The 18,942-nt window shown below is 39.5% G+C and overlaps 1 protein-coding gene across 2 annotated transcripts in view; it reads left to right on the top strand.

Moving 5' to 3' along the window:
* srbd1 (S1 RNA binding domain 1) overlaps positions 1-18,942 on the top strand; it is a 272,374-nt gene that overhangs the window by 120,150 nt on the left and 133,282 nt on the right. For both annotated transcript variants that reach the window (XM_072580647.1, XM_072580646.1), the window contains one exon: positions 15,351-15,433. In XM_072580647.1, the coding sequence (XP_072436748.1) occupies positions 15,351-15,433 (83 nt within the window). The remainder of the gene's footprint in view (positions 1-15,350; positions 15,434-18,942) is intronic.

Below are 18,942 nucleotides of genomic sequence, written 5' to 3'. Positions count from 1 at the left end.
TAATTGAGTGGATGAAACCATTTTAAAATTTTGAGTGAACATTTGAATGCTGCACTGGTTGGATTTATAGATGGAATGAGTTGGGGTCAAAAGACCTTCCCCACATAATTGTCTTGCCAATTGGCATTAACGTATGCATACCATGTTTGTCAATGGACTTACTTTCATTTCTAATCTGCAATGCTGTGTAAAGTGATAATGCTATTTGAACATTAACCTGGAACGATAAGTTGTGATGATTGGAAGTTTGTAATGCTTGCTTTTTATGTCAGCACAAGACCATTAGCTGCACAATGAGTTGTATTAGGTACTCAGTTATTGCTAAGAGCAGAGGAATCTAGCATTATCTAAGATCACTATGACTGTATTGGACATATTGAATTGATTATATCAGAGGCAAATCATAAACATACGGGGGAGGCCATTCAGTACTAGGTTCTTCCAATTATGTGCTTGGAGCTACTAAAAAGATTTTGCTTTTAAAGAAAAGAACTTTTATTTGGCTTGGCTTTGGTTTAGAAATGCAAACGTGAATGATCAGTATTCTAATTCACAATGTCATTAGTCTTCAGATTATGTATTTAAGGAGGAACTCATTCAGTGCACGTTTTCATGAAACAGTATAAAAGTGATTGAAATCAGGAAAGGCACCAAGTTATTATGGCTATAATACAGTTTTCTGAAATTACTCAACCAAGTAACAGTTGCATTCCAAGGTGAATATTTTTACATCAGAACGTTAACCAGCAAAAATCAAGGGAAATTTCATGAAAAGTATCATGTTTAAGTAAATCTTAGTTATAGAACACATATACTAGCACAGAAATCATAACTTTCTCATGTTTTTATTTTTTCATGAGATCTGGGTGTTCTGGATTCGCCAGTATTTGTCTCGCACTCTTAATTTCCCCTGAAAATATGGTGTTGAGTTGCCACCTTGAACTGTTGAAGTCCATGTGGTGTTGGTATATCCACAGCGCTGTGAGGAAGGGAGTTCTTGGACTTTGATTTTAGTGACAGTGAAGGAACAGTGATATCATCCCTTGACAGGTTGATGTGTACCTTGAAGATGAACTTGCTACACTTGACTTTCTAGGTGATAGAGGTCATGGGGTTTGGAAGGTTTTGCTGAAGAAACCCTGTAAGTTACTGATGAAATACCCAAAACTAAGGTGTGCATTCACAGTTTTAAATACAAAGGATAGCAAACTAAAATCACATGCATTGCAAGACTGTTTGAGCAATGAGGGCAACAGAAGTTGAATAACAGACATATTAACCGCATTAAACATCTTTCAAACAATTGGCTGAACTGGATGCATTGATCAAAATCTATGAGTTGGAGATTTTGATGGGGGTTAGGAAAGAGGCACTTCAGTATATCTGAATATTTAGAATCTGATCTAACATTTTTTAATCCCTTTATAGAACCCCATGCTTTCACTTCCCAGTAAATTCGGAATTATCTGATTCCAATTTTTATGCTTTTGTCTGATTGTGTTTGCTGCACTAGGTGGCAGTATGCTCCATAAGTCAAGTGTGGATCTGCTTAAGCCAAGTTTATCATCAAAGGTTTGCAAGTCTGGTTGCAGTTTCATTCTTAAATTTTCATAAATACTTATAGATATTTATTCACAATGTTTAAAACTTGGGACTACCTACACCTCCTGCCACCAGTCATCCTATGCTTGACAAAAATTGACAACAGCTTGCTTTACCTGTCCCATAGCTCAATTATCTAAAATGTTTTCATTTTTAAAGAAATGATTCTGTTCCCTCTGCAATGTTCCCAAGCATAATGAAGCAATTCTTCCAGGTTAATCTGCTTAGAGAGAACTTATTTTACAGTGTAACTTGTGTATAATGTCCACTGTAAGGAAAGGCAGTGGGTGGCCTCTTCACAGTAGTTTAGATCTGAAACAGTAATGTGTTGTTGGCACAATTAAAGCAGTTACTGCAGACAGGTGGTCTTTGTATACAGAAATTACTCTTCTTTAACGCTTATACAATTTCTAATTTTTTCCATTCCCTTGACGAAGACTTGGCTCCATCTGTAAAACTCTTGAACTACCTGTGAAGCGGGGCTGAATTATACCAGCGCCAAGGGGTCAGGTTTCTGCAGATGGAGGGTTTAGGTTGATAAAATGAGCAGAGAAGGTGAGGATGAATTGGGTTCTCACCAGAAAAGCACTTTACCAGCAGAGGAAAAAAAATGAAGGACAGCTGTCTGTCCTGCAGGGTCATTGAGTCAATTAGTGTGCCGCTTATTACGACTGTTTACATTTTATCAGCAGTCAATAGCTATCCTGTAGCATCCCATGACTGCCACCTTATCCTACCAGCAGCAAGGAAAGTATCCTTCTACAGTTTGTTCTGATATAACGCCATAGTTCCATTCCCATGTGACCTCGCGTTTAAAAACGTCACGTAATAGCAGCACCATTTAAACCAATGGGACTGGAATCTCATTATATCCAACACTGGTAATGAAAGTTCACATTCTACAAATAAGCGTCTAAATTCTTCAATCGTCCAATAGTCACTTTGCGTTGAAAAAACCTGTTGTAGCAGTACCGACTATATATCTTCTAACGTGCAGCCCCACACAAGCCACAGTTATCAATGACACTAAAGCTGCTGGTGCTGAATACTAAGAGTTCTCCAATGCCTAGCAGCTTTTGTGATAGACATTCTTCTTTTAGAAGAACAGGCACTGACAGCAGCAAATTAATTATGAGACAAAGGGAGAATGCTGCTAAAGGTCTACATATGGCTGGGTTAGATGTTGCTCCTGGCCAATCCTGCAAAATTCTGACAGAGGTATGCTTGTATCAGCCCAATTCTGTTTTCTCTTTTTTTAACTGAGAAGGAAAGAACGCAATGTATGTTTGAAGACCAGCTGCTTTTTAGAAGTTTGCATATAGCTTTCCTTAATGTCCTTTTGGCCAATTAAAGGGTAAGACTAATTAAAGAGGCTTGAAAAAGTGCTAGTTTGATTATCTGTAGTCTGTATCTTAATGCATTATACACTTCCTGCTTTGCTTTGATGCAATGTCTCCTGTTTTACAGCATACATTGGTTACCCCTAGTTTTTTTTCAAATGACTAGATTAGCAAATTGAAGGATCAGTGGTTGAATTTAAACTATGGCCTGCAACTAACTTTTGCACATAGCAGTTCCATGTCTTGCTGCTGAGATCATAATTCTTGAAGTAAATTATTACTATTGATTTCACTTTAAGACCTGCAGTTAACACTGTGATGGGCTGAAACTGTTACTGAGGAACGTTTCTATTTCAATTTTCCATTTGAACGTTTTGTATTTTGGAAATATTTGAAATAAAATGATGTGGACTTGATTTTTGGTGTGTTCGTTAGTACTTAGCATGTGATTTTAACTCCATTCAATTGGACTGTTTTGCAACAGAACAGCCGGGCAGTGTTCTAATCGGAATGAGTAATAGCATTAAAGTATTGAATTTCAAAGCGTAATTTTTGGTGAGGTGAACTAAATGAATTAGGCATACAGCAGGTGTAAGCTTTTTAACCTTTTGAACTTGGTAGCTGCATTTCTGAATACACCCTACACAGTAATAAAAAGAAATTTTCTGCTTGCTTATTATCATAGCTCAGTTCACTCTTATCTGAACCGTTGCAAGTCAGAAAATAGTTTTTGGTTTTGTTGAATAAAGATCAAACCATTTAGGTATAAACCTGTTTGATGAAAATTGTCTGTTTGAAGATGCCGCTATAATTGAGCCCTTCAAATTTATTCGCTTGAATTATTGACATTTTTTTGGGCTTTGAGGATGCTACTTGTTTAAACTAGTTTGCTTATTTCAGGAGGTAAAAATGATGCAGCAATATTTTAAATGAAGTTTTTAAGTATGTTCATTAATATTCTGTTTCTAGTATGTTACTTGCGAAAGGGGAGGATATTTATTAAAAATATCTATTATATTTGCATTTATTGAATGATTTAAGCAACTGGTTAATCATGCACTTTCTCATAAAAAGTTAGGACATGATTTTAAGTGCAATCTATACACTGGGATCATCTCTGCTTGTATAAGTTGCATTGAGCTAAAAACAGAATAAATTTAAGATTCGTATGGTTGAGAAATGTATTTGATGCTAGTCAAGAACTTTCTTGTGATCAGGAACTGCAAGACCAAAATCTGGTAATCTGGAATAATGAGATCAAATGGGCCAAAGGTCACCTTCATTCAAACCTATCTTGTGATCTAGCTTCATGTTGTCCCCAGATTGAGTGCACCTATGTCAGTAAATCACTAAAACAAAAAATGTCTTGTAGAGAGGTTGCACTTGTAAGTCTCTGCTTACTTTCTGTATCACTTGCCTAATGCATCTTCTCAATCATAATTTATTGACAGCCCGAATTTTCATAAAATACCTTGTCTATTGATTATTCACAAACAATGTTATACCTGTGTTTAAAATATCAACAGAAAACAAAGGAAATACGACCTTCAGGGGTATTCATTTCTACTCTATTGACAGCTTAACTTGAGATAATTGCTGAAAAACGTGTTGCTGGAAAAGCGCAGCAGGTCAGGCAGCATCCAAAGTGCAGGAGAATCGACGTTTCGGGCATAAGCCCTTCTTCAGGAATGACTACTGGTTGTCCTGGTTGGGTCCAAATTTTGTTGGTCTGAACATAGTCTGGAGTCCATGCGGGGTCAGTCGGTTCCGTAGACATGCTGAGGAAGGAGATGTGGCTGTGGTAGCGAGCCTGTTTGAGGACGTGGCTGAAAAGCTTCAGGGCAGAGGAGATGACCTGGGGGAGCAGTGAGAGAGGGACTCACTGAGATCCTTGTAGAGGGAGGAAGAGAGTTTCTTCAAGGAAAGTATGCTTGCAAGAGGATTCGCAGTAGGTTAAAATCAACTAGGAGAAAGTGAGGACTGCAGATGCTGGAGATCAGAGCTGAAAAATGTGTTACTGGAAAAGCGCAGCAGGTCAGGCAGCATCCAAGGAGCAGGTGAATCGATGTTTCGGGCATAAGCCCTTCTTCAGGAATGACATAATTGGTTCATCTTTTTAAACCTCCTTGAAACTCCAAATCCTCTGAGATATTGGTAATCCTGTAATTCTTGTATCTTCAGCCTCCCTGATTTTAAATATTCCACTGTTGGCGCTGATGTCTTATTTTATGTAGATGTTAAACTATAGAATTTTCTCCTGAAACCTCTACTACTTTATCTCCCTTAAAGTGTTTCTTAAAACCTAAGGTTTTTGGTGAGCTGCCCTAAAATTGAATTGCATTGTATAGCTTGGTATCAGACTTGTGTGAATTAATGCCGCCATGATATCACTGAAGGGGAAAAGTCAAAAGCCATTCTAAAATATTGATCGCTTTGTTCATTCAAACTCCTTTCCTCTTAAAATGTTCACATTTTTTTTCTAGTAATGACAACTTTTACACAAACAACTGTCTTTTGTCAACCTGTCAAAAGAAAATTTGCAGATTCATTGTGGTTTTGATCACACTAATTTTAACATGGAGTATGACATGCTTATCCATATCGAATGACTAGAAATAGATTGTTTTTTACTCGTAAGTTGTATATGAATTGATTACATACTCAGTATGATTCTATCAGATTTATAATACATGATGTTGCCTGTTGCAAGGCTGTAAAATTGTAGCTGTAAACGTTTGGACTATAATTTCTCAAAACAAGGAAAGTGGTTTTTACTTTTGAATATGGAAGTGTTTTTGAGAATTGAATGTGTAGATTTATTTAGTAATAAATTTCAGTAATAAATTTTATCTACAAAATATTCCAGTTATGAATGTATCAAACATAAGACCACAGGATTTAAAGCATGGCTGCCTGACCTCATCGAATTTAGCACATTTAGTTTCTTAAGTGGTAATTAAATAATATAACCAGTCCTGTACTAAATGATATTCCTGGTGATCAAATAACTCGACCTTCTGGACTGCAGAATTACAAGTAGCAATCTATGAACTCTGTGTTAATACCACTTTACTGAGAGTCATTATTGCTCAGGTCACCACACAATATTAATTACCTACTTGGTCTAATTATCACACAATTCTTTGATTCATTGTTCTGAACGTTGGTACCTGGGATGGTAGTAAAAGGGCAAGACACCAGCTGTAAACAAAGGTGTCTAAAGGATAACAACAATGAGATCTGACGTTCATCCCAGCATCATTCTCCTCTTGATTTTTTTTAAAGTGAATTTCCTCCTATGACTCGTAGCCTGAGCCTATTTTTAACATGATTAGTGTTATCAGTGTTTTCTTTAAAAATCAACAATGTTTCAATGCCCATATCCCTGGAGGTCAGAATTGTTAGGACTTTCTTTTTAATGATTGCTATATCTCCTGCTTAGAGAAGATCCAGTTCAGATTGATACAGAAAATATATTATTTTTATAACAAAGGCTGTAGCAGATTTAGCATAGCAACTTCATTTGAATGTGGGTATTTCTTTTTATTGTACTGCCATAACCTTTCTCTGAATGTCAAGAACATAATTATGGCTGATCGTAGTGTCAAACTTACTGTTTCTGATTTTACTGAATTGAATTCAAGGGATTGAATTCAAGAGTCGTGAGGTGATGTTGCAGCTGTACAGGACTTTGGTTAGGCCACATTTGGAGTACTGTGTGCAGTTCTGGTCGCCTCACTTTAGGAAAGATGTGGAAGCTTTGGAGAGGGTGCAGAGAAGATTTACCAGGATGTTGCCTGGAATGGCGAGTAGGTCGTACGAGGATAGGTTGAGAGTTCTCGGCCTTTTCTCGTTGGAACGGCGAAGGATGAGGGGTGACTTGATAGAGGTTTATAAGATGATCAGAGGAATAGATAGAGTAGACAGTCAGAAACTTTTTCCCCGGGTACAACAGAGTGTTACAAGGGGACATAAATTTAAGGTGAAGGGTGGAAGGTTTAGGGGAGATGTCAGGGGTGGGTTCTTCACCCAGAGAGTGGTGGGGGCATGGAATGCGCTGCCCGTGGGAGTGGTAGAGTCAGATTCATTGGCGACCTTTAAGCGGCATTTGGATAGGTACATGGATGGGTACTTAATCTAGGATAGAAGTTCGGCACAACATCGTGGGCCGAAGGGCCTGTTCTGTGCTGTATTGTTCTATGTTCTATGTTCTATGTTCTATGTTAGTATCCTGAATGTCATGTTGTACTGATTGCACCATGAGGCCTTAGGAATGTGTCAACATTTGGACAGATCCACCACATAAGTAAAAACTGTGAAATGAGTTAGAATGCAGTAATCCAACCAAGCTTTCAGAGGATGTTCTAAACTGTCAAAATAGTTTATGGACCATATGGAATTAAAGCTTTGGATTGTTGCCTTATAATCACTTAGATGAGTTTTGCTAGACAAAATAATAGTCTGCTTCATCATCAATCTGTTGTTTCTTTCACTGTTTTCCATGTTGGCAATGGATCCACATAGATTCATTCTTACCTCATTCAACATAGCTGGCTCACATCTGATAACTATTTCTCCTTTGCTAACCATGTAGTCTTTTTTGAAGTTGTCCCTTGTTCCGCCCTTGTTCACTTTGTCAAAATTTGATTGTCAGGACATGTCACTGTGAAGTTATCTTCCAAAGGCATATATAGGCATACCTTTGCCAGGATGCTTCATTCCTCAGCCATTGATGTAACTTTGAATTCCTCGTCCATTGTAAAATTCTGGATAAACAAATATTTTCTCCAGCTCAACATTCTTAAAGTCAAAGCTGTCGCCTTTGTATTTTGCCAGAAATATTGCAATTTGACATTTAATTCTAGTCTCCTTCCTGCGCAGCCATGGGCTGGATTCAACCCATGGCATCAAAACGATTTTTAAACCCTACATTCGGAGATAGTAAATTGCTGTTTTTTATATATATATTTTCCAGCTGCATTCATAGCTCGCCTGTCCTGCTGTTGAAACCTTGATCTTTATAATTATTGATTTGATTTCACCAACACTGGAAAAATCTTCAGAAACTTCAACTCATCTGGCTTATGTGGAATTCCTTACTAAGCAGCATTCATCTATTGTTCCTGACTGCTGAGCTTCACTGACTTCCCATCATTTTCAAATCCTTTTCCCAGTTTATTCTTCCTTCCAAAGCCTTGCTCAACATGTGCCCTGTATACCTCTTCCTCTGTTTCATCAGTGAACTTTCAATTCCAATTCTCAAGAATTCCCTTCCAAAGGTTTGTTTATCCATCTTTTGCATTATTCTCCTTTTAGGTTCTCCTTACATCTACTCTCAATGAGATCACTTTTCCGAATGATTCTTCTCCCAATATCTGGTCAGATCTATCCTCAAGATTCTGTACCCCACAAAGGTACTTTGTCAAATTAAAATTGCTGTGCAAGCAATTGATGCGTTGACTTAATGACAATAATAAAAACACGATGTAAGAGCAGAAGTAGGCCATTTAGCCCATAAAATCTTATCCAACAAACAAAAACATCATGATTGATCTGATAACTTTCAACTCCACTTTACAGTCCTTGATTCCCATAATGATTAGAAATCTGTCTTCCTCAACCTTAATGACCCAGCCTCAACAACCCTCTTTGGTAAAGAATTCTGCAGATTCACCACCTATTGAGAAGAAAAATCCCCCTCATCTATGTCTTAAATGGGCGACTTCTTACTCTGAGATTATTACTATCCTAGATAAGAGAAAACAATCTCTCTCCACCTAGCCTGTCAAGCTCCCTAAGAATCTTGTAAAGCTCAATAAAATTGCCTCTCGTTCTCCTTTTTAAAAAAAAAATGAATACATGCCCAACCTACTCAACCTCACGTCATAATCCCTCCATTCCTAGGACCAACCTTATGAAACTAACTGGTGCCTTGTATACTTTCAGCAAGACCTTGCTATTTTTATACTCCATTCCCTTTGAAATAAAGTCCACATTCTATTTGCCTTCCCTATAACCTGCTAAATCTGGATGCTAGCTCTTTGTGATTCATGCACTAAGACCCCCAAATCCCTGTGTGCTGCAGCTTTCTGCATTCTGTATTTAACTAATATTCAGCTCTTCTGTCAATGTTCGTAACCTCTCATTTTCCCATGGTGTATTGCATTTGCCAAGTTTTTGTCCACTTGCTTAACCTATCTATATTTCTCTGCAGATACCCTCAGAACTTGACTTCCCTCCTATTACTTGCAAGCTTGGCTATAGTGCATTCACTTCCATCATCCAAGTCATTAATACGTATTGTAAATAATTGTGGTCCCCAGCCTTGATACCTGTAACAGTTCACTAGTCATAGGTTTGCCATCCTGAAACTGTCCCCTTTATCCCAACTTGTGCAGTGTCAGTATTTCCGTGTATCTGATGCCCTTGTACTGCTAGATGGTAGTGGTCTTGAGTTTCAAAGGTGTTGTTGAAGGAACCTTCATGAATTTCATGCAGAACATTTCATAGGTGGTATATACTGCTGCTGCTATGAATTGTGGATGGAAGGAGTGAATATTTCTGGATGTGGTGCCAATAAAGCTGGCTGATTTGCCATTTGAGCTGCATGAATGTTTTTGTAGCTGCATTCAGACAAATGGAGAGTATTCTGTATGAGTTTGGCAAGTCTTGAGGTGACTTGCTGCAGGATTCTGAACGTCTGACCTGCTCTTATAGCTACAGTATTCATATGGCTAGTCTAGTTCAGTTTCTCGTCAACCGTAACCCTGAGGATTTTGATAACAATAAAAATCAAGGGGTTGACTATTAGGTTCTGCCTTATTAGATATATTCATTGCCTGGCATTTGTCATGTGAACCTTACAAGTGCCACTTGTCAGCCCACGCTTGGATCTTGTCCAACTCTTGCTGCATTTGAACATGGTCTGTATCAGTATCTGAGAAGTTGTGAATGGTGCTGCACATTGTGTATTCATTAGCATGCATCCCACTTCTGACCTTACAATGAAACAAGTGTGAGTGATGAAGCACCTCAAGATGGATGGACCAAGGGCAATACCCTGACCAACTCCTCCAGTGATTTCCTGCAGCTGGGATGACTGACAACAGCCCCAGGTATCTTCCTTTATACTGTGTATAACTCCAACTAGTGGCAAGTTTTCTTTCTGATTTTTGATCGGGCCCCTTGATACCACACTCCGTCAAATATGATCTTGATGTCAGGGGCAGTCACTCTCACCTCACTTTGAGTTCAGCACTTTTGTCAATGTTGTACGAAAGTTGTAAAGAGGTTGGAAACTGAGTGGATCTGCCAGAATTCAAACTGTCAGTGAGCAGAATATTGCTAAACAAGTGTTTTTGATTACTGCGGGTAGATTAATGGGGCGGTAATCGGCCAGGGTGATTTTGTCCTGTTTTTTATGTACATAATGTACCTGAGCAATTTGCACATTGCTGGGTAGATATTAGTATTGAAGCTGAAATGAAACCCCTTGGTAGGTTCGAGAGTGCAAGTCTTCAGAGTTATTGCCAGATATTATCAAGGCTCATTGCCTTCACAATAACTTCAGCTGTTTCTTAATATCACATGGAATGAATTGGCTGAAGAGTGGCATCTGTAATGCTGCGGCCCCGGAAGGAGACTGAGACTGAGACTGAGATCACCCACTAAAGTGGCTAAAGGTTGTTGCATGTACTTCAGTCTCATCTTTTTGCAGTGATGTGCTGAGGTGCTTTCTCATTGAAAATGGGAATACTTGTCAAGTCAGTGATATGTTTAATTGACTAGGGCCATGCATGACTGAATGCAGCAGGACAGCAGAAATTAGATCTGTTATGTTGACTTAGCTCTGTCAACCACAAGCTGATAGATTTAATCTTAGAAATTGATACTGGGTAGGTTTCTGCAGTAGCACTGGATGACTATAATGGAGATGGTGATAATACAATTAATCATAGATTAAGTATTTCTTTGGAAAGCAAAAGAGAGCAGCAGTAAAGATTCTGAAATGAGGAAAAGCAAACTTTACAAAGCTGAGATGATCTAGCAGAAATGGCCTCGCTACTGCTGCTAGAAAGAAAGTCAGTTGCACATCTAAAGTGAGATTCAGTGAGGACATTGTAAACTGTCCCCGCAAAGAAAATGTGTGGCATTGCCAAATCTCTAGTGTCTTTGTTATCTAGAAGCCCAGGGGCTATAATAAAGCAGAAAAATAAAATGGCAATCTTAGAGTATCTGAAAAAAGTAATATTTTCACAAGCTTTGAGTACAGGATGAAATGTAAAAGGAAATTCGGAAAGTAAAGCATGGATACAAAAGTAAATTGCCTGGTGACGTTAAGGAAAATCCAAAGATATTTTATGAATGCATTAAGAACCAGATAATTACTAAGAAAAGGATAGGGCCAATCTGAGGTACACATGCTAACTTGTGCATGAATGCAGAAGATGTGGGCACAGTTCCTTTTGAAAACTTTGTCTTTGTCTTCACATGGAGAGGGATCATGCAGACTTCCTACTTTAAGGGAAAGTATGTTAAATATTAGATAAAATAACTGTGCTGAGACGGGAAGTACTGGAGAGACTAACCTGCTCGAAGTGGCAAATCACCTGGGCCAGATGAATTGCACCAGACTGTTAAAGGAAGCCAGTGAAGAAATAAGAGATGCTGAGATCTTTACTAATTAAGAGTAAGGTTCTAGAGAATTGGTGGTCTTGTATATTGTAGATATTTGCATTAAGAGTTCAGATATGTTATGATGCAAGTCTGGAGCAGGTGGGACTTGAACCTGGACCTCCTGGTTCAGCAGTAGGGGCATAAACACTGAGCCACAAGAATGGTTCAGTGAATGCTGTCTATGTGGATTTTAGTGAGCCATTTTACAAGGTCTCAAATGATACACCAGTAAGAAAAAAGAACTATTGCAAATGAGATACCAGGGAATGTGGCACATTGGCTCCAAAATTGCCTTTGCTACAGCAAATAATAGGTATCAGCTGATGGCTAGAAAGTCATTTCTATTGGTGTTATCACAATGCTTAATGTTGGGTCACTGGCTGTGCTTATTTGCTGGCAATGCAATAATTGACCAGGTAGTTTCCACATGGCAGTTGAGGGTAAAGCAGATAGCTGCCCATTATAGGATAATATCAGTAGTTTGGCTGAATGGCAGAACAGCGGCAAATGGAATTCAATTGAAAATGTGAGGTTATGCATGCCAATCCTCACTGTCAGTGTGTTTCTAATAATCAGTAAAGTGCTGGAAGAGTTCGTCAACAGTGTTGTGAAGCAGTGCTTGTTCAGCAATAGTCTGCTCACTGACATTCACTTTGGGTTCAGCTAGGGCCTGTTATGGCAACCCCAATTTGGGAATTTTAGTTAATTCCCAGAAAAAATGCAACAAAAATCTGGAAGATATGAACAACATTATTTAATAAGTTTATGATTGGGAAATTATTTTGAATATAGATAAATAAGAAGTGCATTTTGGTAGGAAGAATAGGGTGACATGGTGGCTCAGTGGCTAGCACTGATGCCTAACAGTATCAGCGAACCAGTCTTGAGAGGTAAATGTCTGCATGGAGTTGCACGTTCTCCCTATGTCTGTGTGGATTTCCTCCAGGTATTCTGGTTTCCTCCCGCAGTCGAAATATATGCTGGTTAGGTGGATCGGCCATGCCAAATTGCCTGTGTGTCCAGGGATGTGCAGGCTACGTGGATTGGCTAGATAAAAGCAGCGTTGAGTTAGAGAGTTGGATAGGGACTTCAGTTTGGCTGGGATACTCTTCAAAGTGTTGGTGTAGACTTGATGGGCCAAGAAAATGGCATATTTCCATGCTGTAGGAATTCTGTGATTCTATGATTCTATGAATAAAGATCCATTGTTTGGAGTCTCCAATGAATAGACATGCAAAGTGATCTGGGTGTATTAATTATGGATACATTAGATAAATTAGAAGAAGGTACATGAAGGTGTCACAAGAACTACAAGGATGCAGTTATCAGTGCTGGGCCTCATTTCACTTGGGGAAAAAGATGGCTATTTCCTTGTCCCATTGCGTCATAAGTCATTAGGAGCAGAAATTGGCCATTCGGCTTGTTGAGTCTTCTCCACCAGTTGATCATGGTTTGTATGTTTCTCTGACTATATTCTCCTGCCTCCCCCTGTAATCATTGATCCCCACACCAATTGAAAACCTACCCGTCTCTGTCTTAAACGTACTCAATGACTTGTTCTCCCTAGCCCTCTCCACCGATGAGTTTCACAGGTTCACCATTCTATCCCTGAAGTTATTCCTCCTCATCTCCATTCTAAAGAGTCATCCCTGCCTTCTGAAGCTGTGCCTTTGGGTCCAAATCTCTTCGACTTGTGGAAACATCATTTCCACGTCCACTCAGGCCCCTCGGTATTCTGTAAGTTTCAGTGAGATCCTCCTTCATCCTTCTTATTGCCATCAGTTACAGACCTGGAGTCCTCATCCACTCTGCATATGATCACCACTTCATTTCCAGGATCATTCTTGTAAATCTCCTCTGGACCCTTTCAACACCAGCGCATCCTTCCTTAAATAAAGGGCCCAAAACTGATCTCAATATTCCAAATGCGGTCTGACCAAAGCCTTCAACAAAGCTTCTGATCTTGTTTCTGATCTTGTATTCTAGCCCTTTTAAAATGAATGCTAAAATTTCCTTTGCCTTCCTAACTGCTAACAGAACCTTCATGTTAACTTTGAGAATCCAGAACGAGAGCTGCCAAGTCTTTCAGATTTCTGAAGCTTTTCACCATTTAGAAAGCAATATTTCATCTGCCACTTCATTGGCAGCATCTCAGAGCCTGTTCATGTCCTTCTGCAGCCTCCCCACTTCCATAACATTGTCTGTCCCTCCAAATTTCTTTACGTCATCTGCAAATTTAGCAGATTCTCAGTGTTCTCAGTTGCTTTGTCCTGATTGTTAATGTGTGGTTGTGGTCCCAACACTGACCCCTGTTGAACTCCACCAGTCACCAGCTGCCATCCTGAAAAGTATCCCTTTATCCCTACTCTCTGCCTTCTACCAGTCAGCCAATTTTCAATCTTTGTCAGTACCTTGCCCTTAACACCAGGCTCTCATCTTATTTGGCAGCCTCCTGTGCAATACCTTATCATAGGTCTTCTGGAAATTTACATAGCTGGCGTCCATTAGATTGCCTTCATCTAACTTAGTTGTTACCTCCGCAAAGGATTCTAACAGATTTGTCAAGCATGACCTCCCCTTGACAAAGCCAAAACAACTCAGCCCTATTTTACCATACACATCCAAGTATCCCACAATCTCGATCTTAATAATGGGCTTTAAAATCTTACCAATGACAGGTCAGGCTAACCAGCCTATAGTTTACTGTCTTGTGCCTCCCTCCCTAAACAGGTGTTACATTCGATGTTTTCCAGTCCTCTAGCAGCCTCCCTGACTCCAGTGATTCCTGAAAAATCACCACCAATCACCACCAATCTTCATCACCATCTACAATCTTCTCAGCCATCTCCTTCAGATCTCTGGGGTGTAGTCCACCTTCAGACCTTTCAGCTTCCCGAGCATTTTTTTTTATTGGTGACCATTACACTTACTTCTGTCCCTGACCATCACGAAGTTCTGGTTTGCTGCTGGCGTCTTCTACTGTGCAAACTGATGTAAAGTACCTGCTCAGTTTCTCCCCCATTTCTTTGTTCCCCATTACTACTTCTACAGCCTCATTTTCCAGCAGTTTAATATCCACACTTGCCTCTCTCTTACCTTTTTAGACATCTTAAAAAAAAACTCTTGCAATCTTCTGTTAAAGGTCTTTAGGGTAATGAAAAGCTTTGATCAGGTGAATGTATTTTAAAATATTATAATTTTGGGCAGTTCAAAACTAGGTGTCATAAATGTGTTCTGAGGAACGCTCATCAGATCTTAAACGTTAACTTTTACTTCTCTTCACAGATGCTCCCAGACCTGCTGAACTTCTTCAGCAACTTCTGTTTTTGTCATAAATGTGGAACGATCATTATTAAATGCAATTGGAAATTCATGGGAAACTTCTTTACCTAAAAAGTGGTTGGAATGTGCTATCACTAAGAGTAGTTGAGGCAAATGTAGATGTAGTGATCTAACTGCACACATTTAAGCTTAAATGTTAGCAAAACGTGCTAAGTTTTAAGTTATTAAAGGGTGGTTTTGTCAGTGCAAACTGTGCAATTATCCAATTCAATACATTCCTCATTCATGAATTTGAAAGAGAATTTTAGTGAAGGTCCTCTTTATTAAACCATGCTCACTTTGATGTAGTATCTTTATAAAAATTTGAAATGAAGCTGAAGGATAATTTGGACATTGTGAATTGCAAACAGAGTTTTATCAGTAACATGTTTTCTGTTTATTTTTCTTTAGTCTCCATAGCAAGGCGTGTTCAGGATCCACTAGCTGAGTTGGTGAAAATTGAGCCAAAACACATTGGAGTTGGAATGTACCAGGTAGGATATCCATGATCTGTTTTGTGAAGGCAATCTGCTTCACCATCAGCTGCTATAATAAAACGGACACTTTTGGAGCATGGCTTTATAATTAAACATCTGCCAGTTTTCAACGATTTTTATAAGATTTGCACAGTCAACCAAATGGCCAATAAATGTTCTAAAGCTTTTTTTGTCCCCCTCAGTAGGTTTTACCATAAATGATCCAGACTCTCAGAAATAGCTGCAGCTACCTTTTACAGTCTGTTAAAAAGCCATCAGATTTGCCCTGTAACACAATCCTCATAGCCTTTTCCTTTCGACATCATTACAGTGATGTGTTTCAGTGCTTTGTGTAAACTGGTACCGGATATTGATCCCATGCATATAAAAACCCTGTGCTTGCATCATTCCCAGCATTATTTTCATGGTATTCCATCATTACTTGTGTTTAAGTTTTGGTGAGCTAACATGTATGTTTAAATATTAATGTTGTCATTCAATGGGTTTGAGTAATGATGGTTCATCAGTTATAAAATGGTGTGCCATTGCCATAGGATATCAAAGTAAAATTGTCATCACATTTTGTTTTAAGATTCAGGAAATAGTTCCTTTCTTCTCTGCCAAGGTGAGTAGCCTCCGCAAATGCACCATTAGTGATGCACACATTAATGTTATTTGAATTAATATTTATGAGTAGGTTGCAAGTTTTCTTGGTTGGAGAGATTTTGAATTGTTTATAACATGATTCATTTCTGTAATTTATACTGAAACTAAATCCTTATCAAAGTAGTGTGGTCGTGAATTGTATTTTCTATGTGCAGCATTTTCTACCACACCCGGATATTTTTGACTTTCATCTTCTGAGCTGACCTTCTAGATAAAGTTTCTAATAGCAAGTTTCCATAAGGAATATATGTGCCAGGGTAGTGAATTGTAAAATGCTGCTGTAGACAAGTAGTTCAAGCAGTGGGTCCCACCTGAGACCAAATCATACTATTGGTGGCAGTCACTAAGGGCAAATTGTACAATTACAAAGTAATTTGTTCAAACTATATTTTTAAAAAAGGCATCCAAATGGATTCATAGCCCAGAGGTCTGTGTGACAGCCTTCTGGCTCATTACTCATGTTGGTTTGCACCACATTGTCAATTCTGTGCTCAGTGTCATCTTGGGTAACTCTGGAGACCGACCTGGCATAACAGTTTCTGCTATGTTTGCTGTGGAGGAAGATCGTGGACTGGGAATGGACACGCAGTTTTCCCTGGCCCCTCTTCTCAGCCTGCTGAATTTGTCATTTTTGCCCTCCTTCTCCCAATGCCCTTCCAAACGGTGAAACTCCACGTGTCAAGGTCTTCATCAACTGACTCCCAGTTGTCGGTTATCTTCATAAACAAAATCAGAAATTGCTGGAAAAACTCAGCAATCTGGCAGCATCTATGGAGAGAAAGCAAAGTTAATGTTTTGGGTCCAGTGACCCTTCTTCAGAACTGACTGTAGCTCAGAAAAGGTTGACATATATGCTCGAGAAGGGGTTGGGGGAGGAGGAAAGAATAAGCAATAGATGGAGATGGAGTCCACATAGACAGAGAACAAATCAATTGGGCAGAAAAAGGAATCTGTAAAAGTCAGCCTGGAAGAATGTAATGTTACTAATAGGGGCACTTTATCTGGGGTTCAATTCCACCTATCATTTACTCTCTTCCCCCTTCACTTGCCTTTTCTTTTTTTCCTAGCTACGATCAGTTCTGAAGAAGGGTTGCTGGACCTGAAACATTAACTCTGATTTTTTGCCACAGATGCTGCCAGACCGGATGACTATTTTCAGAAATTTGTTTTGTTTATATTTTAAAGCGTCCTCTGTTCTTTTAGATTTTGCTCCATTATCTTCCTATCTCCCTCCCAGGTATGGTTGTAGTGGAAGTATGGACATCATTGTTTGTAAGCCAGTTGCCATTCCTACCTGGAGGCTACAAAAGCTCTCATCTGCCTGATGAATGTAACTGGGCCAGTGCTGACATCGTTGGTTTAGCAGGAGTGTTTGTTGATGGAATAGTACACCCCAGGATCTGCGAGTTAGAGTCATAGAGATGTACAGACCTTTCAGTCCAACCCGTCCTTGCTGACCAGATATCCCAACCCAATCTAGTCCCACCTGCCAGCACCCGGCCCATATCCCTCCAAACCCTTTCTATTCATATACCCACCCAAATGCCTCTTAAATGTTGCAATTATACCAGCCTCCACCACTTCCTCTGGCAGCTCATTCCATACACGTACCACCCTCTGTGTGAAAATGTTTCCCCGTAGGTCTCTTTTATATCTTTCCCCACTCACCCTAAACCTATGCCCTCTAGTTCTGGACTCCCCGATCCCAGGGAGAAGACTTTGCCTATTTACCCTATCCATGCCCCTCATAATTTTATAAACCTCTATAAGGTCACCCCTCAGCCTCCGACACTTCAGGGAAAACAGTCCCAACCTGTTCAACCTCTCCCTATAGCTCAAATCCTTCAACCCTGGCAACATCCTTGTAAATCTTTTCTGAACCCTTTCAAGTTTCACAACATCTTTGCAATAGGAAGGAGACCAGAATTGCACGCAATATTCCAGCTGTGGCCTAACCAATGTCCTGTACAGCCGCAACATGACCTCCTAACGCCTGTACTCAATACTCTGACCAATAAAGGAAAGTATACCAAACGCTGCCTTCACTATTCTATCTACCTGCGACTCCACTTTCAAGGAGCTATGAACCTGCACTCCAAGGTCTCTTTGTTCAGCAACCCACCCTAGAACCTTACCATTAAGTGTATAAGTCCTGCTAAGATTTGCTTTCCCAAAATGCAGTACTTCGCATTTATCTGAATTAAATTCCATCTGCCAATTCTCAGCCCATTGGCCCATCTTGTCAAGATCTGAGGTAACCCTCTTTGCTGTCCACTACACCTCCAATTTTGGTGTCATCTGCAAACTTACTAACTGTACCTCTTATGCTCGCATCCAAATCATTTATGCAAATGACAAAAAGTACAGGACCCAGCACCGAGCTTTATGGCACTCCACTGGTCACAGGCCTCCAGTCTGAAAAACAACCCTCCACCACCACCTTTTGAGCCAGTGCTGTATCCAAATGGCTAGTTCTCCCTGTATTCCATGAGATCTAACCTTGCTAATCAGTCTCCCATGGGGAACCTTGTTGAAAGCCTTACTGAAGTCTAAATAGGTCACATCTACTGCTCTGCCCTCATTAATCCTCTTTGTTACTTCTTCAAAAAACTCAATCAAGTTTGTGAGGCATGATTTCCCACGCACAAAGCCATGTTGACTATCCCTAATCACTTCCCAATAAATGTCAGAGGCAGCAAGGATGGAAACTATCCATCCTTTTCTCAAGCTGAATATTGGTTGTTTTGGTTTCACCTCTATAGAAATGCGCGCTGAGGATACAGGCTTTGTAGACTCATGGTTTGGTCTCTCACTCTCCCTCAGTTTGGCCTTAACACCTAGAGATTTTATAATGTAGTTTG

Source organism: Chiloscyllium punctatum, chromosome 11 (genome assembly GCF_047496795.1).
Source record: "Chiloscyllium punctatum isolate Juve2018m chromosome 11, sChiPun1.3, whole genome shotgun sequence".
Taxonomy (NCBI): Eukaryota; Metazoa; Chordata; class Chondrichthyes; order Orectolobiformes; family Hemiscylliidae; genus Chiloscyllium; species Chiloscyllium punctatum.
Note: the sequence above shows the minus strand (reverse complement) of the source record. Positions and strands in the feature narration are given on the sequence as shown.